The sequence below is a fragment of the Phoxinus phoxinus genome, assembly GCF_949152265.1.
Source record: "Phoxinus phoxinus genome assembly, chromosome: 4".
NCBI classification, from domain to species: Eukaryota; Metazoa; Chordata; class Actinopteri; order Cypriniformes; family Leuciscidae; genus Phoxinus; species Phoxinus phoxinus.
In genome coordinates, this window is record NC_136879.1 from 16049783 (window position 1) to 16069973 (window position 20191).

At 41.4% G+C, this 20191-nt stretch overlaps 1 protein-coding gene across 4 annotated transcripts in view; it reads left to right on the forward strand.

The window, feature by feature from the left end:
* tfdp2 (transcription factor Dp-2) overlaps positions 1–20191 on the forward strand; it is a 48390-nt gene that overhangs the window by 1681 nt on the left and 26518 nt on the right. For all 4 annotated transcript variants that reach the window (XM_079609518.1, XM_079609519.1, XM_079609517.1 and 1 more), the window contains 2 exons: positions 14790–14863; positions 16789–16849. In XM_079609518.1, coding sequence (XP_079465644.1) covers positions 14849–14863; positions 16789–16849 — 76 coding nt within the window. In that variant the 5' untranslated portion in view covers positions 14790–14848. The remainder of the gene's footprint in view (positions 1–14789; positions 14864–16788; positions 16850–20191) is intronic.

Consider the following 20191-nt stretch of genomic DNA (forward strand, 5'->3'; position numbering starts at 1 on the left):
TTAAAAAAATAATGTGCACAGATACATAATTTTTACTACGATTTTCCAGAACAATTCCAAGAAGTGTGAACGTAGTTTTAGACCGAGATGTATTTCAGAGTGAGTTTAGTGTGGTAATTGGAAAAGAAAGCTGTGGAGTGTGAGGTCATGGGGTTTTTGTTGGCTTAGTGTCCCGAGATTGCAGGCCAGGCTGTGTCAGATTGGAGGCAGACATCTGTTGGTCCCGCACAAACGGTCTGGATATTTAATCCTTCCAGTGGAGAGGAGGAGGAGGGAAATGAGACCCCGGCCCAGAGCTCACAGCTTTTGTGACAGGTGTCCCCCTGCTATTCAGCACCTCAAGCAACTTTTCCCGTGTGTGTGTGTGTGTGTGTGGGTGCGCGTGCGTATTTTGGTGGCTCTTTTGAGGCTTTATTTTGCTGCCTTTGCTGGTGTATTAGAGAAGAAGCTCGGCGTCAGCTAGTTTAGCAGCCACGCTTATTGAATGTAAAGTTCAGATGTATTGATCTGTTGACCTAACGCTGCATTGTTGTGACGCAGCTGTCACGTGAGAGGCCGCTGTCTGTCTTTGTGTGTTTGTATTTGCACACACACAAAAGAGAGCGAAACGACAGAGAAAACACACACACACACACACCACGGATCCTTTTTGGCGCCATTTCCCAGCTGTCTTGCTCAGTGTCACTGTAACATGCCCCACGGGACACGCTCGCGTACAGTTAGCGCTCCGCCGCCTGCGAGTGTGAACAGAGCGTAGGTGTGTGTGTGTGTGTGTGTGTGTGTTTGTGCGTCTTGCAGTGTATGTTAGCCTAGTCCTCCTGGGAGACTAAACTTAACCTTCTCCATTCATGTCGCAACACTGCACTTTCCATTCTAGGCGGCGGGAGATCTAGCATCGGGTTTCTGTATTGCTCAAAGTATGTGTTTAATCACAGCAAGTTATTTACACTTTGAATTTAGCGACTTATTCATATCAGAATTTACCCTTTCAAAAACCTGTCCTGTTGACCCCCCACTGCACACTTTGTGTGTTTCCCTCATCTAGCACACCAGACTCAACTCACCGGCTCATTACTAGAGACCGCAAGCAGAAATGGGCTCACTATTCCCACGTCAGTCCACTAATACTGTTCACTTGAAGGAGCGAATGAAAACGAGTGAGCGAATTCGGACAGCCATTGAGCGTACATCGGTTGTACACTGGTTTCGGACGCCACTACAAATGGCTCTCAAATAATGAAGTAACGCCCTATTTGAGGGTATTGGAGACGATTTCAGATTCAGTCACGGTCTTGTTTTGGAGATACGAGGGTCCGTGGCTCTACCGTTAGAGAACTTGGGTCACGTGTGCCTTGATGACCAATCACATCACAGCCTTGGCGTCACTGAATTTAATTCAGAGTTGAGCGACAGTCCATCACTGTTGGTGGATTACATTGAAATGAATCTCTCCTCCATTGACAACCATAAGAAAACTTTCTTTTTGGTGCATTTTTGGTTTGCCTTCAAGGGGCTTTGCTGCAAGATTTGAATTGGATGTGTCCGACGAGGGTCGTCCGGGACAGGTTTGAGTTGTCCAACACAACATTCAAAGCCCCCCATCCTAACATAAGCTGAGATATCAAAGCTGTTTGTTTTCAAACTTTTTTTATTAACAAAAAACAAAACAAGATATTGATAAATAAATTATGTAAATGAAGTAATCACAATTCATTTTGTGATTCCTGAAGTTTCAAGAGCTGGATGTTCATCAATAGAAACAATACATTGAGAGGGGGAAATGTTTTTAGCATTTTATTTGAGATTATAGTATATATTAATAGTAATGTATCAATTAAAATGCTTTTGAAGTCGTCGTGCAGCTACCTTGGAGGTTTGTGCAGACCTGGTCGAGATCCACTAGAATAAGGGCTGATTATTCATCTCATCAGATTGTCATTTCACATCAGCATGTTGTGTAGAGCATCGAAGGACAATTGACAAAGATATAAAAACACCATAAAGTCTGTAAGACTGAGACATATTCTTCACTAACTTATATTCGAATTCTTCTGAAGCAGTACTATAGCCGTGTCGTGTGTGAGGAACAGACTGAAACTTAAGTTGCTATTCGTCCAATGGCTTCAGAGGTCTTTTATAGCGTGACAGCTTGTGGTACATTTGTGATTTTGTCATGTGGAAGTGAGCAGTATGAACATCACTCTGGTGTGTTTTATCCAAGAGAAGGAAATGTGGATGTGTTGGGGAAATGACGGCATTCTCATGTGACGCAACATTTTTAATTGATTTAATTACCGATGAAAATGAGCACTTTTGAGCTTACTCGGGTACATTTAGGCCTACATTGTTTTAATGTTCATTAATGTACGCTGTCCCCTTTCAAATAAAGAAAAATCAAATCAAATTACGCAAGAAGTCAATATGTTTCTGGCAGAATGTTACAAGTTAAATGTTTAGTTCGGTCAAGCAAGTACGGTTGAGCACTTTATATGTTTGCTGATCAATATTTATGATTTAAAGCCTAAATTAAATCTATTCATCATCATGTCTCTAGTCAAGACTAAGATTTAACCCCTCGATTTATTTTAAAGATCTCTTTATGAATATTTTTAAGGAGTTTTTTGGGTGAATTGACTTTCAGTGGAGGGACTGAAATCTCTCAGGCTTCATTAAAAAACATCTTCGCTGATGTTCTGAAGATGAACGAAAGACTGATGGGTTTGGAGCGACGTGAGAGTGAGTAAATGATGACAGAATAATTGTAATGTTTGTGTGAACCGTCCCTTTAAGAGAACACCGGCTGTGTTTGTGTGAGGGATAGACTAATGAGAGCTTCCTGTACTTCCTGTTGGAGGAATCTTGGCCATCTCAAATATGTAATGTTGGATTTTAAAAGAAGCCAGACAGATATACTGTATTTGAACAAGGCAGATGTTAAAAATCCTGTCGACTCGTTCAGTTTTATTTTGACCTCATTCTCGTGTTACGCTGCACTTTGAGCTTCTGCTTATGTCCCCTGATCAGTGTTTCTATGTGAATAATAGGGGTGGGAATGGGCAAAAATGGGACTATTCAATAGTATTGCGATATTTGAGCCACGATTCAATTGCGATTCTTAACATATTGCGTAGATATAGATTGTGTATATCTGTAGATATATTGCGATTCATGTCCCCCATATTATTCAAAGGCATTACAAAAAATGAGGAAAATAAGACAGCACAACTCACTTTAAATGTCACATTTAATTCTGTGGACGTTATCTTAACTGAAGTGCAAAAACTTAGGAGGGTAGTGTGAAAACTTTGTCCTTTCAGGACACAGGACCTTATTACAGGACAGGACGTAATTATTCTCTGAATAGGAGACCTCTCACTTGAATGGTGAGCGCCCAGCACATAGCTTAACATTATTTAAATACAATAGAGTAACAAAAACCTGAGAATAATCATATAAATAAGACTAACTTATGTAGAGCTTCAATCAAATTGAGAAAATAAACACAAATGTGTACAGCTAGAGTCCAGCCCTGTTGCAAGGTCACCAACCAAAATGAATTTGGGAATAATGGCATTTTTGTTCATAAAAAAAGAGTTGGTCCGAAATTTACCCACACTTTCGATTTGAAAGAAGGAGTGTCGTGTACAACCGGTTGTGATGGTGAAGCCATTTTCATTTGAATTTGCTGTTGAATGCACGACAACAAGCGCCGGCTTGTGGATGTAATACGCAAACTTAAATTATAAGAGTAAACTTTGAGAAAACCAATTGAGAAAACCCGAAAGTAAAACAGATAATTTTATAAATAAATATTGCAATACTTTGCACTACTATCGATATAATTTGCCTTTGGCTAAGCCACGCCCTAGAATGCAGATTGACCAATCACAGCGCAGCCAAGAACGAGCTCCACAGAGGTACGACACTTTTTCACGGCGCTCCATTGACTTTAACACAGGCGTCTCATATTTTTGGTCTCGGCAGGCTATTACCGTCGTAGTTTTATCAAAAATATGGTTAAACGTTGTGCCTGGGGCGTTTGTAACACAGATACACGTTTCCCAGAGAGGTTGGAGGGGGGTGTCTGTTTTTTTCCCTTCCCAAAACTGAAGTCAAATACTGACAAGTGTCGTTTTGGGATTAAACTGTGTGGACGTCCTCACAGTCAGCGAAACCCCTCAAGATCAACAAGCTCACTTTTGTGTGCTCTATTTTTGCTGTTAACCTTACTGTGAAGTTATTCTAGTTCGACAGTTTTATGCTGTTTAGCTCATGATTTCGGTTCTCTACCCTAATTGTTGATACGCTAGCACACGCTGCTAATAAATACAACTTTATACTCGCGTAGTCCGTTTGCTTTGTAATAACGATTATAGAAGTGAATAGAGACCTACCCAGCTTTGCATGAACAGTGTTGCTCCTGATATTGTTAGTACCAGCCTCCGTCTCCATTAGGATATGCGGTGGTTCATTTTTTAACTGTGACCATTATGCTTTTGCCTCTATTTGGCTTGTTGTTGCTTGCGTTTCACCGTATGTCTTGAATAAAGCCTTCAAACGCATATTGCATCCCCTTTTGCCTACTTCTATCGGACACTTTATTTGCTGCTTTATAAAAGTTTGATAAAATTTCAGCAGGAAGAGCCGTCACAGCATAAGCCATGTTGATACCAAACCAGAGCCCAGACGAAGTTGTCGGAGGTAGCAACAGTAACTAAGGGGGGCGGGGCTTAGCCAAAGGTGAATTGCGTGTGCAAACAGAATCAATTTCTTCCCCCACCACTAGTGAATAAAAGCCTGAATTCAATCGGTCTAGCATATAGCATAAAGCAATCATTTTCCACTAAACTGCTTAATTCATATGGATTAGTTTTATGATCTCTTTTTATTAACTTTTTAAAGCGTCAAAGTGGTAGTTGGCTGGACTGTCAATGGAGGGACAGAAGTTGCTCAGATTAAAAAAGATCTTCATTTGTGTTTTCCCGAAGATGAACGGAAGTTTTACAGGTTTGGAAAGACATGAATGAGAGTAAATGATGAGAGAATTAAAATTTTTAGGTGAACTAGCCTATCCCTTTAAACTGTATGAAACTCTGCCATTACCGTAGGCCTGAAAGACAAAAACTGACACTAGAAGACGACAGTTTACAGTAGTGCTGCTATCATGGCACCAGCTCTGAGAAAGCAACACGTACTTGAACTGTGTTCTTGCAGAATTGGTAAAACGGCAGCAGTGTGAAATTGAGCTAGTCGGAGAACGGCCGCAGTTCTTCTTTCATCTTCGAGAACAGAGAAGGCAAGTGACCAGGTGTCGCGGAGGCTGACCTGTGCAACTTCAACTCCGCATTGAATACAACTGTTTCTTGAACATGTCTGTGTAGACTTCCTCTTTCCAGTGACCTTATAATGACAACATGAGCCGGGCTGTTTGTATTTTAGACACGCACACACGGATACGCTCCCTCAGAAGACCAAATGTCACCCTCCTCCTCCTCTCGTCCTCTGTGTAGCCCACGCTAATCAGTTTGGCTATAGTCGCGGAGGTCTCCTGTAGAGTGTGGCTCCTTATAGCTTTGACAGAAGGAGTGATGGGGGGGGATGTTGCTCCAAAGGCTCTTAAAGCCTCAGATCTGCAGTGTCAAACTTATTTTATGCTTCGGACGTTAATATCATCTTGCTTAGCTGCTGTGCACCTCTCAGTCCCTGTCCCACAAGTAATGGTAGATGACCTCGCTGTTGCCATGGAGATGGACTGAGCCGCACAAGTGACAGATGGAGGGGGTTACAGAGAGACGAGGGAGTGGGCTGTCTTCGAGGACAGCAAACCCCCACCATCCCATTGGAAAGTCCTGCGAAGTGGATCCCTGTAACATGCAGCTCGGGCTGATGGATTACAGCTCACCGGCGGCTTCTACTAGCCAGCGGATCTCATAACTCAATTCCCTTGAACAATAAACTACTAATTAATCTAATTAAAGTACTTTTAATACCATCAGCACAACATATTGTGACTTGCACTTTCCCAGTGCTAAAAGAGTAAGGCCTGAGTTGCACTGTTGAGTCCAGCCTTGAGCAGAACTGCAGGGTCTGAGCGGGCATTTGAAGTTCGAAGCCCAAACCCGCCCTGTAAAAGATATGACACAATTTAATTCAATTTTAACACCAAACCCCTTGTTGTTTTCAACCAGATCTCATGAGTTTGTCACGTTCACAATAAAACATAAAATGTTTATATTAAGAATCAGGGCTCCAGACTAACTTTTTTCACCTCCGTCCTGGAACCGTCCTGAAAAACTTTTTGAACCTTCCTAAAGTGAATGTCAACAGTCCCAAAATAAACATGTTGTTTCTGTACTTTATTATTATCTTAGTTGTTAGTCACACACCACTTGGTCACTGCTTTCCCAGAGTCATAGGTTGTGCAGGACCGCATAGGTTTATTACCCACTGTCACTTTAAGACATCGGATCATGTCCAATGACATGCGGATCCATTTGCACGAATGCACATCCGATACACTCAAAACTGTTTAAGACATAACCAACATACGGTAGTTTACGTGAATACTCTCCAAAATGGACATTTTGACATAATGTTGTGTGTATTTGTCCATTCAGACATGAAAGAGAGCTCAATTCAGTACTCTCGCGCTGTGTCTATGTGCATGGCTGCACGCTTCGGGTCGGGTGTGTGCGCACAGAAAACCGGACCGAATAGAGCTCTTTTTTTTGCGTCGTCACTCTTATTCAGATCTATATGTCTGCTCTACTCATTCTCCCAGACGTTTACATTTTTTTTACGTTTTATGAGGGATGCAGCGCGAAAGATGTACCGCGAAACAAGTCTCCGGGTGAGTAGCCGGCCAGTGATAGTAACTATAGTAACAGCATGAGAAGACGCGCTCTGTTGTAGTCAGCGCTTGGTCGGTTAATTTTGTAAGTTAAGCAAGTTAAAATTTCTAAGTAAGTTACCCTAATAGGCTAGTAATAAATTAACACGCATACAAAAATATCTTTCGTCCTGTAGGCGTCCTGGAGAATATTTATGAATATTTCGTCCTAAACACATTTTCTATCGTCCCCAGGACGATAGGACGCCGTTAGTCTCGAGCCCTGTTAAGAATGCACCAATGTATCGGCCAGTAATCGCTATCGGCCGATAAAACAGAGACTGTACACAGACGGTTCACCACTATTAGGCTACTTATGAAGCGGAGCAAACTGCAATGCGCAATATGGAGGAATACGTCCCGCCTTCTAAATTAAAAGAGCCAATCGCTGATTGGTAAAGTCATTACATCACTGCAGCTGCCATCAGAAGCTCCGGTTCCCATAGAAACCTGAGATTGGCGCTTAGGACTGCACATGCGCATTGACTCCACTAGCCTGAAAAATAGTTTTTTTTTAATGCTATTTTAACATATGAAAACAAATGTTTTGGGACAGTTCATGTCAGATTTTGTTGTTAATTTTAAATATGTTATGTGAGTTCGGCAAGCAGTTTTTGAGATTTCAGGATTCCCCCATTCAAGTAGATTGGACTTGGTCTTGGATGCCGGAAATAGCTGCCCGGAGGCGTTGCAAATATGTTCTCCGAGTGAACAGAGTCTATAATTGGATTGTTATTGCAGTGATTATTATGTTTTCTTGGCAACAGTTCTTCTAACTTTAATAGATGGAGTGTGTAGCTTTTTATTTCTTAAATTGGCATGTAGGAAGACACATCATGGCCATATTCCAGGATGACAATGCCGAGATACATCAGGCTCAAACTGTGAATGAATGGTTGGGACGGAGCATGAAGAATAATTTTCACACATGAATCGGCTCCTCTGAGTCTAAATTCATTGAAAGTCTTCGGGATGTGCTTTAGGAGACTTTGCAGACTGCTGGACTCTTGCATTGACAAAACAAGATCTCGACCAAACATTGATGCACCTCTTGATGCACATAACATCACATTTATTCCCATCAAGAGGTGCGTCAATGTTTGATCTGTTGATACTTTTAACCTTTAATATTATTGTAATGTACCAAATGAGAGGGTTTCCTGTATAGTGTACAGCATTAGTTGGGAGAGATATTTTTCTTATGAAATTTACTATCGGTGCATCTCTAGTTTATAATTATAATTTATTTAAATTTTAAGATCGATCCCAAAATCGAGTTATTTCGTCTGACCATTATAATCAAACCATATATAAATTGGTATTAAATTATTATAAAAATATATATTTTTTATTTTCTGTCTGAGCAAGTTAACTAGATTAGGCCTAATTGCAAGCTTTTAAAAATGAGTAAGTTTTGTTAAAATTGTGAGTTTTATCAAATAATTAGAAATTAAATTATTATTTCCTCTCCAAACAAGTGTAGTGAATTAGGACAAATGTAGAATCTACACGTTAAAGTAGCAAGAAACTTAACATTTTTTAATATTTCACATTTGTTATTATTACCGTACTTTACAAACCCAAACCCTCATTTGTCTGGCACCGCTGGGCTCTGGGGAGCAGACGGGACACCCATAAATACCCTGGTTTTGGATGAAACCTAAAGTACAGCACAACTGTTTGTTTGTTTTACTTAATATAAACCTCATAATTTTGAATCGATGACCCCCATCCCCCTAAACGACCCTAAAATGATCAAGGCCGGCCTGTTTCTTCAGCCCCCCATTACCGTGTCCGGCTCAGACGGCGGTAGAATCGCCTCTTCCAGGTCAGTGCTCTTCAGTCTATCGATGATGGAGATTGAGGGAAGAGAGAGAGAACAGTGATGAGCAGAAAAAGGGGGAAGAAAAGATGGGGGGGAGAAAGAGAGGTCAGGCTGACAGACGAAGATCTTGGGGATTTATGGCAGGCCAACTGAAGGACGGAAGAGAATGACAATAGAGAGGAGTAGGGGAGGGTCACAAGGACACTGTGTCTTAAGACCACATACAAGGATAAAAGCGCACGTGTAATGGGAAGAGAACTAGAAGGTGAGCCATAATAATAACCATGATATAGTGCCTATAAAATGCCTCCATGGTGTTGCTATGTGGTCTGAGATTGGTCTGATTAATTAGCCTGGTCAAGGTTTATTAGTAAGTAAAATGACCCTGACAGTGACCGTAAGCGAGTTCATCTGTGGTTTGTGTGCATTATCCACGTGGGTTTTGCATCCCACCAGTGTGAGCTCTGAGCGGCTCGCCACTGAAGAGCAACGACGCATGTTTACGTTTAAAACGCCGCCTCATCTGTTTAGTGTTGTTGTGCTTGCAATGCATCACGCTGCCCTGCACACAACCGTTTTGTTGCTGCGCGTTCAAGCCTGTGAAAACCACAGCATGACTCTGCTAAAATCAGCACACCGGTGCAAGAAGCTCCATTACATAAGTTCATCTGCACTTCTGGTTAGTTAATACCCGGTTCATCAAGTATTACAACATCAAAGCTTGTAAAAGATCAATATCAACTCATTATAATGCGATTTTCTAATCTGGGTTTGAGGGGCTTGTGGTGCTTTGAAAACTTTTACATTTTCTAAAGAAATTGTGGGTGACACTGGTGGTTGTCGGGGCTGTGCAGTTGCTAAGATGTTCTATGTAGTTTTTAAGGAATTGGTATATGGGTGACAGGATGTTTTTGTTCGTCTCCTTAATATAGTCTGTGCCCAAAGAAAAACCCTATGTTAAGACAACCCATAGTTATTATTGTTAAAGGGATAGTTCACTTAAAAATGAAAATTCTGTCATCATTTACTCTCCCTCGAGTTGTTTCAAACCTGTGTGAGTTTCTCTCTTCTGCTGAACACTAAACAAGATATTTTGAAGAATGTCGGAAACCAAACAGTTGATGGACCCACAATCCGATGGTTATTAATTAACCGAGTTGTATAAAGTCTGTTGAGTAATCCGACATTGTTTAAACAAATTTCAAACTAAATAAAATCTGTACAAAATACAGCAGGGCTCGAGAATAAGGGACAGTTGACGGACCTGTCACTGTCCCGATCAGGCCAGTGCTGCATCTTCCCAAAATTTGATCCTTTGCATGTGTTTTTAAGCCTTGTCAATTAAAATATTCATACCATACCATACCAACTTTATTTGTTTAGCACTTTTCAACAACCAAAGTTGACCAAAGTGCTGTACAGAAAAAATAAACAAACATATGTACAATTTATAACCACACAATAAAAACATTCAAAATAACAAATTAAATAAAGTAAATAAAGTCGACATCCTACTAGGTGTCAAAAGTCAAAGAGAAAAGATGGGTTTTAAGAAGGGTTTTAAAAACAGACAAAGAAGAGGCCTGCTTAACATGCAAAGGCAGATCAGTCCATAGTTTAGGGGCAGACACAGCAAAGGCCCGGCCCCCTCTGAACTTACGCTTAGTGTTAGGCACAGTCAGGAGACCTGAGAGCGCGGACGGGTTTATAAAAGTGTAGAAGCTCAGAGAGGTATGGCGGGGCAAGACCATTTAGTGATTTAAAAGCAAATAACACAATTTTAAAATGGATCCTAATTGAAATGTGCTCATGTTTACGTGTGCCCGTATTCAAGCACAAGAAGACGCGAAAGAGAACTGAGTTCCTCTCGCTGTGTGTGAAGTTTTGTGTGCGCATGCAAGCGTGCCTAGAAAGCTGCGTTTAGACAGCGCGCAGATATTTATTTTTGAGGTCTTTCTTCTAATTCACACACTATTCAATCAAATGGCCCTTCTCTGCGAGCATCCTTGTAACCATAGTCGGTTGTGTCTTTAATGAACGTAAATGGTTTAGAGAAATAAAACACTTGTGTACCAGTATATTGGATCCGTGCAGCTCTTAAAGTGACAGCAGCCCAATGCCTCGTTTCCACTGGGCAGTACAGAAGTTGTGAATGGTACCCTAATGTATGTATGATGCAGGAATAAACATGCATATGTGTTTTTGAACTTTGCTCATTTAAAACTTATGACACTAATCTATTTTAATGACAAAATTACAAATAAGAGAGCGAGTGACCAATATTGGTATCAGAATCAATTTGTTAAAATCGGTATCGGCCCGAAAATATCCGTGCGTCCATAATTATCACTAAAGACTTTCTTACTGTAAGGGGTTTTGTATGTCTTTAGATATGACTCTGGTCCCTTCTTCACTGTGGTTTTTGGGATGTTAAGTTTAATACCTTGGGTTAGGAATTTGAACAATCCCCCAACTTTATGCGTATTTTAAATGGCAAGCACCCTTTTGTCGTGATTGAGAACAATCACATAAGAGGTCAATAAAGCCCATTGTATAATGTCCTCAACAAAGTTGCCTATGATCTCAAGAGGCTTTTTTAAAGGACTGTCCTGCAAACAGGTAACAAAGCATGACAACGTACTTGATTTACAGTGCATTTAAATGAAATCTTTTGTCATCATGTGATCGCTGTGCTGTCCCGCTCCATTCTTGTCTACTCTTACTCAGCAACAAGTTGTCTCTTTAGTGTCATGTCACCAGTGCAGTGCGTCAAGCCACGGTGACCCGAGTTCCCTTACATTTACTGGGTGGCCTCTCCCTCACCCAGGAAAAGAGAAACCGAGATTGGGGGGAGGGCAAGTGACATAGAAAAGGAGAGAGAGAATAGAAGGAGAGACCTCCAGCCACTTTGAAGCTCCTCTCTGGTTCCTGTGTCGGGCTTCTCCCCACTGGGACAAAAGGCCTTTATGTGTGGCTCAGGCGGGGGGTATTGTGGGACTGGGGCGGTGGGCGGCAGGGCTAGATCCCCCCGTCTATTGATTTTCTCAGTATATTCTGCCTCACCCCCTCCACCCCAGCCAGGCTTACCAGCTGTCTGCTCTACACCTCTCCCAGCCTCCTCCGAAAGCCCCGGCCACAAAGACACACACAGATCATATGGGCACCGGCATTAGCATACTTATTGGACCCGAGGCTTAAAGGAACTACATGGAGACACGCTCAAGAAAATATTGATTTGCACAAGTATAGACGGAGCCATGCTTGTTTTGAGCGCACATGTAGCATGACGGGAACATCAGTGCCGTCTAAGTGGGTGACCTTCAATTTGTGGTGTGACCTTTACACACTTGCATATGTCGGGTTACTTCCATCAGTATGTTAAAGGATAATTCCTGTATTTAACACCTTGAGTCTATATTGTAGTTTGTTTTGGATGAACAAGAGTGGTGGACAACATTTTTTTGACAATGGTTCCTCTCTCGAGTTTTTGACTATAATAGAATTGGCCATGGACCCATTTAACATTGGAGTCAATGGGCATGTCCGAAAATGTCATTAAAACAACCTTTAACATTAGTTTTCAAAACTGTGCAACTCACCGAGTGATTAGTGATGTTAGTTGATGTTCCAGAAACAAAAAGTGTTGCGAAATACAGTTTCTGTCGTGTTTTATTCGTCATTTTGTAAAATCCCATTGAATTCTGTCGAAGGACTGAGTGCTCGTTAATATAAATGCGCTACCGGAAACGGAAAGGGGGCTGTTTACATTTGGTCGATGTAGTCTTTTTGCTCGCTTCCGTTTCTCATAAGGCTAGCGAGCAGAGCAACTGTGCTCCGGGAGAGTAAGCGAAATAAACAACTATTTTTTTAGGAACTTTACCGCAGTTTTTGACCGCACAAATTCTAACCATATTGAAAGACGTGACCACTGACCAGTGCAATATGAAGTTGAACTCGACTGTGACCGTGAGTGTCCCGCGAGACATAAACATCAGTTATCGCCATCAAGTGGTCGGGAGTGTGCTAACGCTTCAGATTCAAACATTGAACGGAAGTTACACGGTTGTGAAGTGTCTGAAAAAATAGTTCCACTATAGCAAAATAAACGGATTGGAATCATATATTGCGACGATATATTGTTTATAATCATCAACGAACACCATTAACCACTCGGTGAGTTTAACAGTTTTGTAAACGAACATTATTGGCTGTTTTAATGACATTTTCGGACATGGCCATTGACTCCAATGTTAAATGGGTCCATGGCCAATTCTATAATAGTCAAAAACTCGAGAGAGGAACCATTGTCAAAAAAATGTTATCCACCACTCTTGTTCATCCAAAATAAACTACAATATAGACTCAAGGTGTAAATACGGAATTATCCTTTAACGCAAACATTGGACGCAATTGTGCAAGTCATACATATTTTGCAATCTCTATATAGGGTCAAAATCGGGGAATATTGTTGAAGAGGTTTACTTTGGCAAATGCATTGGTTTCATTTACGGACACATTCAGTCTGAAGTGTATAAAGTTCCTTGTGGTGTGTGTAAAAGTTTGAATGCTTCCGGTTGCCTCAATGAGAGCAAAGGCATTATTATATTATATTACCTGTCTTCTATGGCAAGACCAAGAAGTAGTTTGAATCTTCCTGAGCTTGTTCAAAGTACGTTAATCTATCGATAACCAACTGCCCGTGTAATAACACATCTGGTTTAATGGCAAAGAGATTGGATCCCCTCGAGGACTGACGACCGCTATAGTAATCCAGAAATCATGTACTAAAGAAGGACTGCATACTTGCATTCATCTCTGCCAGGGATGTGACTGTGAGGAAATTTCCCCTCCGGTTAATAGACATGTGACAACACCAGTAATACAGGTACCACTGGTATCACCCTCTTTTTCCAGCTCACTTTCAAATGGCTTACGGTGCGAGTGCACTGGCGCAGAGCAGAGCGAGCTTTTCAATCTATTCCTATGGATCCTTAACAATTCAATTAAACCATTTCAAAGGAATCCAGAAACATGGCAACGGATTTTCAAGAGGCATGTCTCGTCTTATCTGTAAATAGGGAAAGATAGCTCTGGCGACTTTGACGTGTGTCCGGTGTGGTAGTGGCACAGGTTACTTGTCACAACAACATGGTCAAGCTAATGTTTTAAACTATCGCTGAACAGAGGAGAACCAACAGAGCTTGTAATAAAACAAGAATCAACATAAGCTTGGCTTTTCGGAGATGGAGAGAACTGAGGGATTTGAAATGTTGTAAAAGCGACGTGGAGGTGTATTTTATTGAACAGATACATCTCCATATGCTGCTCTCTAACGGAGTTCATTGTAAAGCATTAGGCTATATATTGTGAAGTGTGATATTTTATTTGTGGTTGTTGTATCGCTGTGCTGGAATTTATTTTCAAGGAAGTACCGTGTCTATGAATGGGTAAAGCTACAGTAACGTCTTCAGCTAGTCAGCCTGAGATCCTGTCCATCTGAACTGGTTATATCTCTTAAGCCTAGCAGTGAGTGTTTGATGGGCTGTAGGATAATCACATTCATCTGAACACGCAGAGCTGAAGAACAACCAAAATAAAGTTCATCCACAAAAATTCATGCAGTTTTTGTTTTAGAAAAAAAAAGTGTAATAGTTACATAGTGTACCTTTAATTAGGTGGCAAGCTATCTTTATGTTTAGTGAAAAGTGCATATTTAGTGGAAAGAGGTGCCTCGGTTTAGTCTGTCCCTGTGATTATTGTTCTGCAGATAGATGGATGGATAGATGAGTAGAAGAATAGAAAGGGAATGACCCCCCCCCCCCCCCCCCCCCCCCCCCCTCCAACACACACACACACACACTTTCCGGTGGGGGAGAAAGTTTGAAGGTTACGTGCTGTGGGGGTCCTGATAGGATCCTCCTCCACCCTTTCTGTCTCCTCCTCTCACTGTCCCTTTTGTCATCGGTGTTACCTCCATCATCATCATCATCATCCTCATCATCGAGATCATTGATGAGGACAGGCTGAGTGAGTGTGTGTGCATACCTGATGACTGTAATGTGTGTGTGTCTACAGGGGCTGTGCAGCTGCGAGCGTGAGGGGATCTGAACAGAAACAGCCCTGTCATCTTTACTATGATGGCCAGCACGGTGAGTTCTGACGTGTGTGTGTGAACACATCAGGTTATATAATGAACAGGACTTTCAAGTCCCTTGCGGTTTCAGTGTCAACATGTTAACCAACGTTGTTTCCACTGTTGTCAAAACAAAAAGCAGAAGAGATCTTTTAAAGGGGGACTTTTCAAAGGCTTTTGAGGTCATTGGTGTTGGGTTCTGCTCTTATGTTGCGGATGTAATACTAACACATATCATTTTGTGACTTCATTATGCTATGATGAGAGAAACTGCTTCTGTTAAACTAAATGTAATGACATAGATATGCATGATATCGTAACAGTTTATCAGGTCTAAATATTCCCGAAACTCACTGATAATGGATATTTTGAAGTGTATTAAACTATAATGCCCTGTATAACAATAGACTATGCCTGACATCTCTCATTTAGTTTAAATGTCCTTCTATGATGTCATGTTGATTAAATCACGGTGACATGCTCCACGACCTCCGACCCCTGTGAATAGATGTCTCTGTAAACTCGACCGACATCTGTTTACTCGTCCGTTTAAAGCCTTCAGTTCTATAGATTCTCACAGTCTTTCAGTGGCTAACACTGCTGGTTTAGTGCAGCTCTCCGGCCCAGCGTTTTAATGATGATTTAATAACCACGTGCACGGAGAGGAAATCGGTTCGCTAAAAGGACATTTTATATTTGAGTTTTAGCCAGTTTAAGCTTGTAGGTGTTGTTTCTCCCACAGACTGAGCCGCTCTGCTGCTGTGAGATATCGTGCTATCGCTCCAGAAACAGACCTCTGTCCCGCTGTAGTCTGCTGGCTTTTCCGTACTGTCATCTGATGCCTCACAGTTCACAGCTAGTCTGCATATTATAAAAGACATGAAAACATAGATGTATTTTATTCAAAACAATTACAAAATGGTTTGTTTTTTATTTATAATTCGGTCAGTTTGGTTGCCAGTTTGTAATATATATATATATATTTATATATTAAAGTAAAATGTATAACACCATATGGCTTATCGACTGTCAAATTGTGCCAACATACATTTATTTTCCGACAGCCTGTCAAAATAAAAGCTTGATTGTTTAACTTTTGAAAATGAATTGACCTTTGGAAGAATATGCACGGATGTATATGTAAATAGTAATAATAAAGAAAATACAAGGATCAAAGTATTGATTCAGTATCAGAAGAAACATATTTGTGAAATGACAATGTATGATTCAGAATTCACAAGTATCTCTTGTTTGTGCTTAAAATAAGTACTTTGATTGATATTTTGCTATCTTATGAAATTATTTAATATTTGAGCTAACTATCCATTTTTGGAGCCATTTTCCTTCCTTCTGTCCGTCCGTCCTTCCTTCCTTCCTTCCTTCCTTCCTTCCTTCCTTCCTTCCTTCCTTCCTTCCTTCCTTCCTTCCTTCCTTCCTTCCTTCCTTCCTTCCTTCCCTCCGTCCGTCCGTCCTTCCTTCCTTCCCTCCGTCCGTCCGTCCTTCATTCCTTCCCTCCTTCCCTCCTTCCTTCCTTCCTTCCTTCCTTCCTTCCTTCCTTCCTTCCTTCCTTCCTTCCTTCCTTCCTTCCTTCCTTCCTTCCTTCCTTCCTTCCTTCCTTCCTTCCTTCCTTCCTTCCTTCCTTCATTCATTCCTTCCCTCCTTCCTTCCTTCCTTCCTTCCTTCCTTCCTTCCTTCCTTCCTTCCTTCCTTCCTTCCTTCCTTCCTTCCCTCCGTCCGTCCTTCCTTTCTTCCTTCCTTCCTTCCTTCCTTCCAAACTTACTTTGCGCTTTTAAAAAAACAAGATGGACCTGGCCAAAAAAGGCAACAATAAATAACATCAACACAAACTTTACAAAAATGACAGTGTTTATTTGCACTGTTTATTGCAAACTAATATTTTTTTTTTCTTTTTAACTTTTCCTTAATTTCTTGTCCTTTTAGGTTGGCGCAGCAGCTCTGTGTGGAGATCTCAAGGCCTTTCTGAACCACAACCTGTCCAAAGGTATAAGTAACTCTGATACTCTCTTATATGATCACATTAATAAATGTATAAGTTCTTCAAGCACGGGTTCATTCAGAGTGCAATAAATCTTTCCCTTGCATTTTCATTCTTCAATTTGGCTGTAAAAGAATTTGCAGGCAATTACTAGCAGGCAGTAAACTTTTATGTACTACCGTTGTCTTGAAATGGTTGTGTTCAAAGTGAAAAGGAGGGGTTTGGGCACGCAACAATAAACGCTCAAAAAATAATTAGTAATAGTCTAATTGCACGCTTACTTAGATGTTAAAGGTTGTATCAGCGATTTCAGGCGCAAAAATAAATGATCACATTCATCTAATCTTTCATAACGATCCGCTAGCTGCCCGCCCCATAAGCAAGCTGTCAAAAAACCGCGTCTCTGTAGGCAGCCTAGGCTCTGAGATCGAGATACGATTGCTGAGATCTGCACACAAAAACAATTGCCTTTACCAACCACTCAAAACCAAAATAAATAGTGTTCAATCAATCACCGACATGGGCTGGCTGTTGTGAGGGCTGAGTGCACGAGCGCACGAGCGCAAAACCTCACAACACCCAGCCCCTGTCGGTGATTGGTTGAACACTATTTATTTTGGTTTTGAGTGTTTGTGAAACCGATTGTTTTTGTGTGCAGATCTCAGAGCCTAGGCTGCCTACAGAGACGCGGTTTTGACGGCTTGCTTATGGGGCGGGCAGCTAGCGGATCGTTAGGAAAGATTAGATGAATGTGATCATTTATTTTTGCGCCTGAAATCGCTGATGCAACCTTTAAGTGACTGGTTGAGACTTGTATGGTGTCGTAGGTTACATTGTCACGTGACAGAAAATTAACAGTGACTTCCTAAAATATTCGATGTTTGATATCTCTAGTTCCCATAATAAAGCATCTTTAAATACAATTTTCCTTAGTACTAACAACGTAAAAAATTTATTAACTTTAATATTCATTTAAACAATCCAAAATCAATTCCTAAAATCCTGAGATTCATCTTTTAACCTGTCCCTTTTCAATGAATGCATAGAAAAAGTGTCTCTCCGGCAGTTGTCACTCTGATAGAAAAAACTTGCTGCAAAAATTATCTGTCCAGTCTTGCCTACATTTTTTATGTTTGAGCTCCACTGACACAATCTTCACTCCTATTGGTTGTCGCTCCTGAAAGTCAGTCTTCATTTGCATAAAGTTAAACATTTCTCAACTTTGTCATTTATCATAATGGAAGACCCATTATGGCTAAAAATATTTGAAAACTGTCTTTTTGAAAAACACAACAGCATTATTCCCAAAAGAATAAATATTAAGGATGCATTACGTAGTTCTCTTGCTTGCATTAGCATCGTCGAGTTTGTGAATTTTAAAGGTGCAGGTGATCTGGAAAATGCTACCTTTAGCCTGCTAGCATTGAAAGCATTCAATCCCGCCATCCAAAGCCACAATTGCGCTTTGGATGACCCGAGTTCGAGTCCCGGCTTCTGGTGTTTTTCCGATCCCATCCCCCTCTCTCTCCCACTTCACTTCCTGCCCTCTCTCCAACTATACTATCTAAATAAAGGCAAAAACACCAGAAATAAACATTAAAGTGTTTCATTGTCTAATTTTCCTCCTCCATCTCTCTACTATAGTATCCACTATAACAGCAGCCGATGAGCGTGAGGATCCTCTCCGGCGTTTAGTGAAACATGGTGGCGCTCGTCATTTTACGTAGCATAGCGAAATACAATAAGGTGGCGACCTGCACCATACAGTACATAATAAAACATCGTTATAATATATGAAATGTCTTCATCTCTTCATCTCATGTAACTGATTTTTTATTTATTTTTTCAATTTACAACAAACTATTACCTTTTAATCAGAATCAATTCAAATCAGGAGTTTGTGAATAAGACTCGAATTAAAAAAAAAAAAAAGTGTTGCTACTTTGTGCTATTCTCAACTATGGTTTCAAAGGAACGGTCAGGATTAAATGCATGCTATGCTCCAATGATGGCATCTGAGATGTTTATTGAAACAAACAAGAAAACATTCACATTTATGTACCCACATTAGTCCTTTCTATGGCGTGAATGATTAACAATATTGCCTTAAGCAGCCCATTAATAAAACTGATGATGCTTAAACCGGCTACTGTTTTTGTTGGAGCGAGTGAAGACAACAACTTGTTTTTCTAGTCTTTTCAAGTCAGTATGTGATTGAATACTTTTTAATTGTCATTGGCACTCATCCAACTGTGAGTTTTCCATGCCGCTCGGGGGCCAAATAAAACTCCTGCACACATCCAGATGTGCTTTCCCCCGAGACCTGCAGTAATGCGAGCCCTGCACTGCCTACCAGCTCGGGCCGGTCCTACGCCGGGAGAACATGTGTTCAGGCCGCTCCATCGCGCAGCCACACATCCATTCAGGTCTCATGCTCTCTGGGGCTTCCCACTGCTCTCAGATCAGTTCAGGCCAGAGCAAGCGAGCGCCCATCGCCCGCGAGCCGCCGTGTGTGAGTGTGTGTGTGTACAGATGGAGGAAGTCCTGTGGCAGGCTCACACGCGCACGCTCTCATTGAGTGAGAGCGTTTCCCACTCGGCATGGGTGAAAGTCCAAGTGTGTGTGGATGGACTCCCTCTGCGCTCGCTCGGCAATGCCTGCCGAGCCTCTCAAGTTTCCACTCAATGGTAACAAAAGGGACACTGAGCGAGAGAGGGAGAGGAACACCAGGTCCCAGCCTGCCTTCGAAACATGCTCTCCACTCCTCTCCAGGTAAATCCTGCAGCCCCTACTTTTTCTTTTCTTCATTCTTTGTGCATTCAGGGATTGTGTCGCAGCAGCTGGGAAGGCTGCACGTGTGTTGGGACGGCACGCTGAGAGGAACACACACACACACACACACACACACACACACACACACACACACACACACACTCTCTGGGTCCCTGTGGAAGTTCCTCCACAGATCTGCGCTCAGTGGGAGGAGGGGAGAACCCAGTCTGTGTGTGGGACTAGAACTTGAGCTTTTATTAGGAAACGAATAGTTAAAGGTGAAGTATGGAAGTGCTTGTCGTGCCGCTTCATAAACAAACAGGTAAATAACAGGAGAATGTGAAGGGAAGGCTATACCAATTTTTTTTTTAGCATTTTTTTAACTTTTGTGTTATAAATGATTGTTTTTAAAAGAAGAAGTTATTTTCTCTCTCTAATGTTGTTGCCAGTGTTTTTAGAGCAGCAGAGCTGGGTGGTTGTGTTTGCCGTTTGGTGAGAGCCTCTCTGATGTCGCTCAGGCACTGATGTGGTTTTCAGTCGTGTTGAGCGCGTGCTGGAGTTATGTAGTTTGTTTGG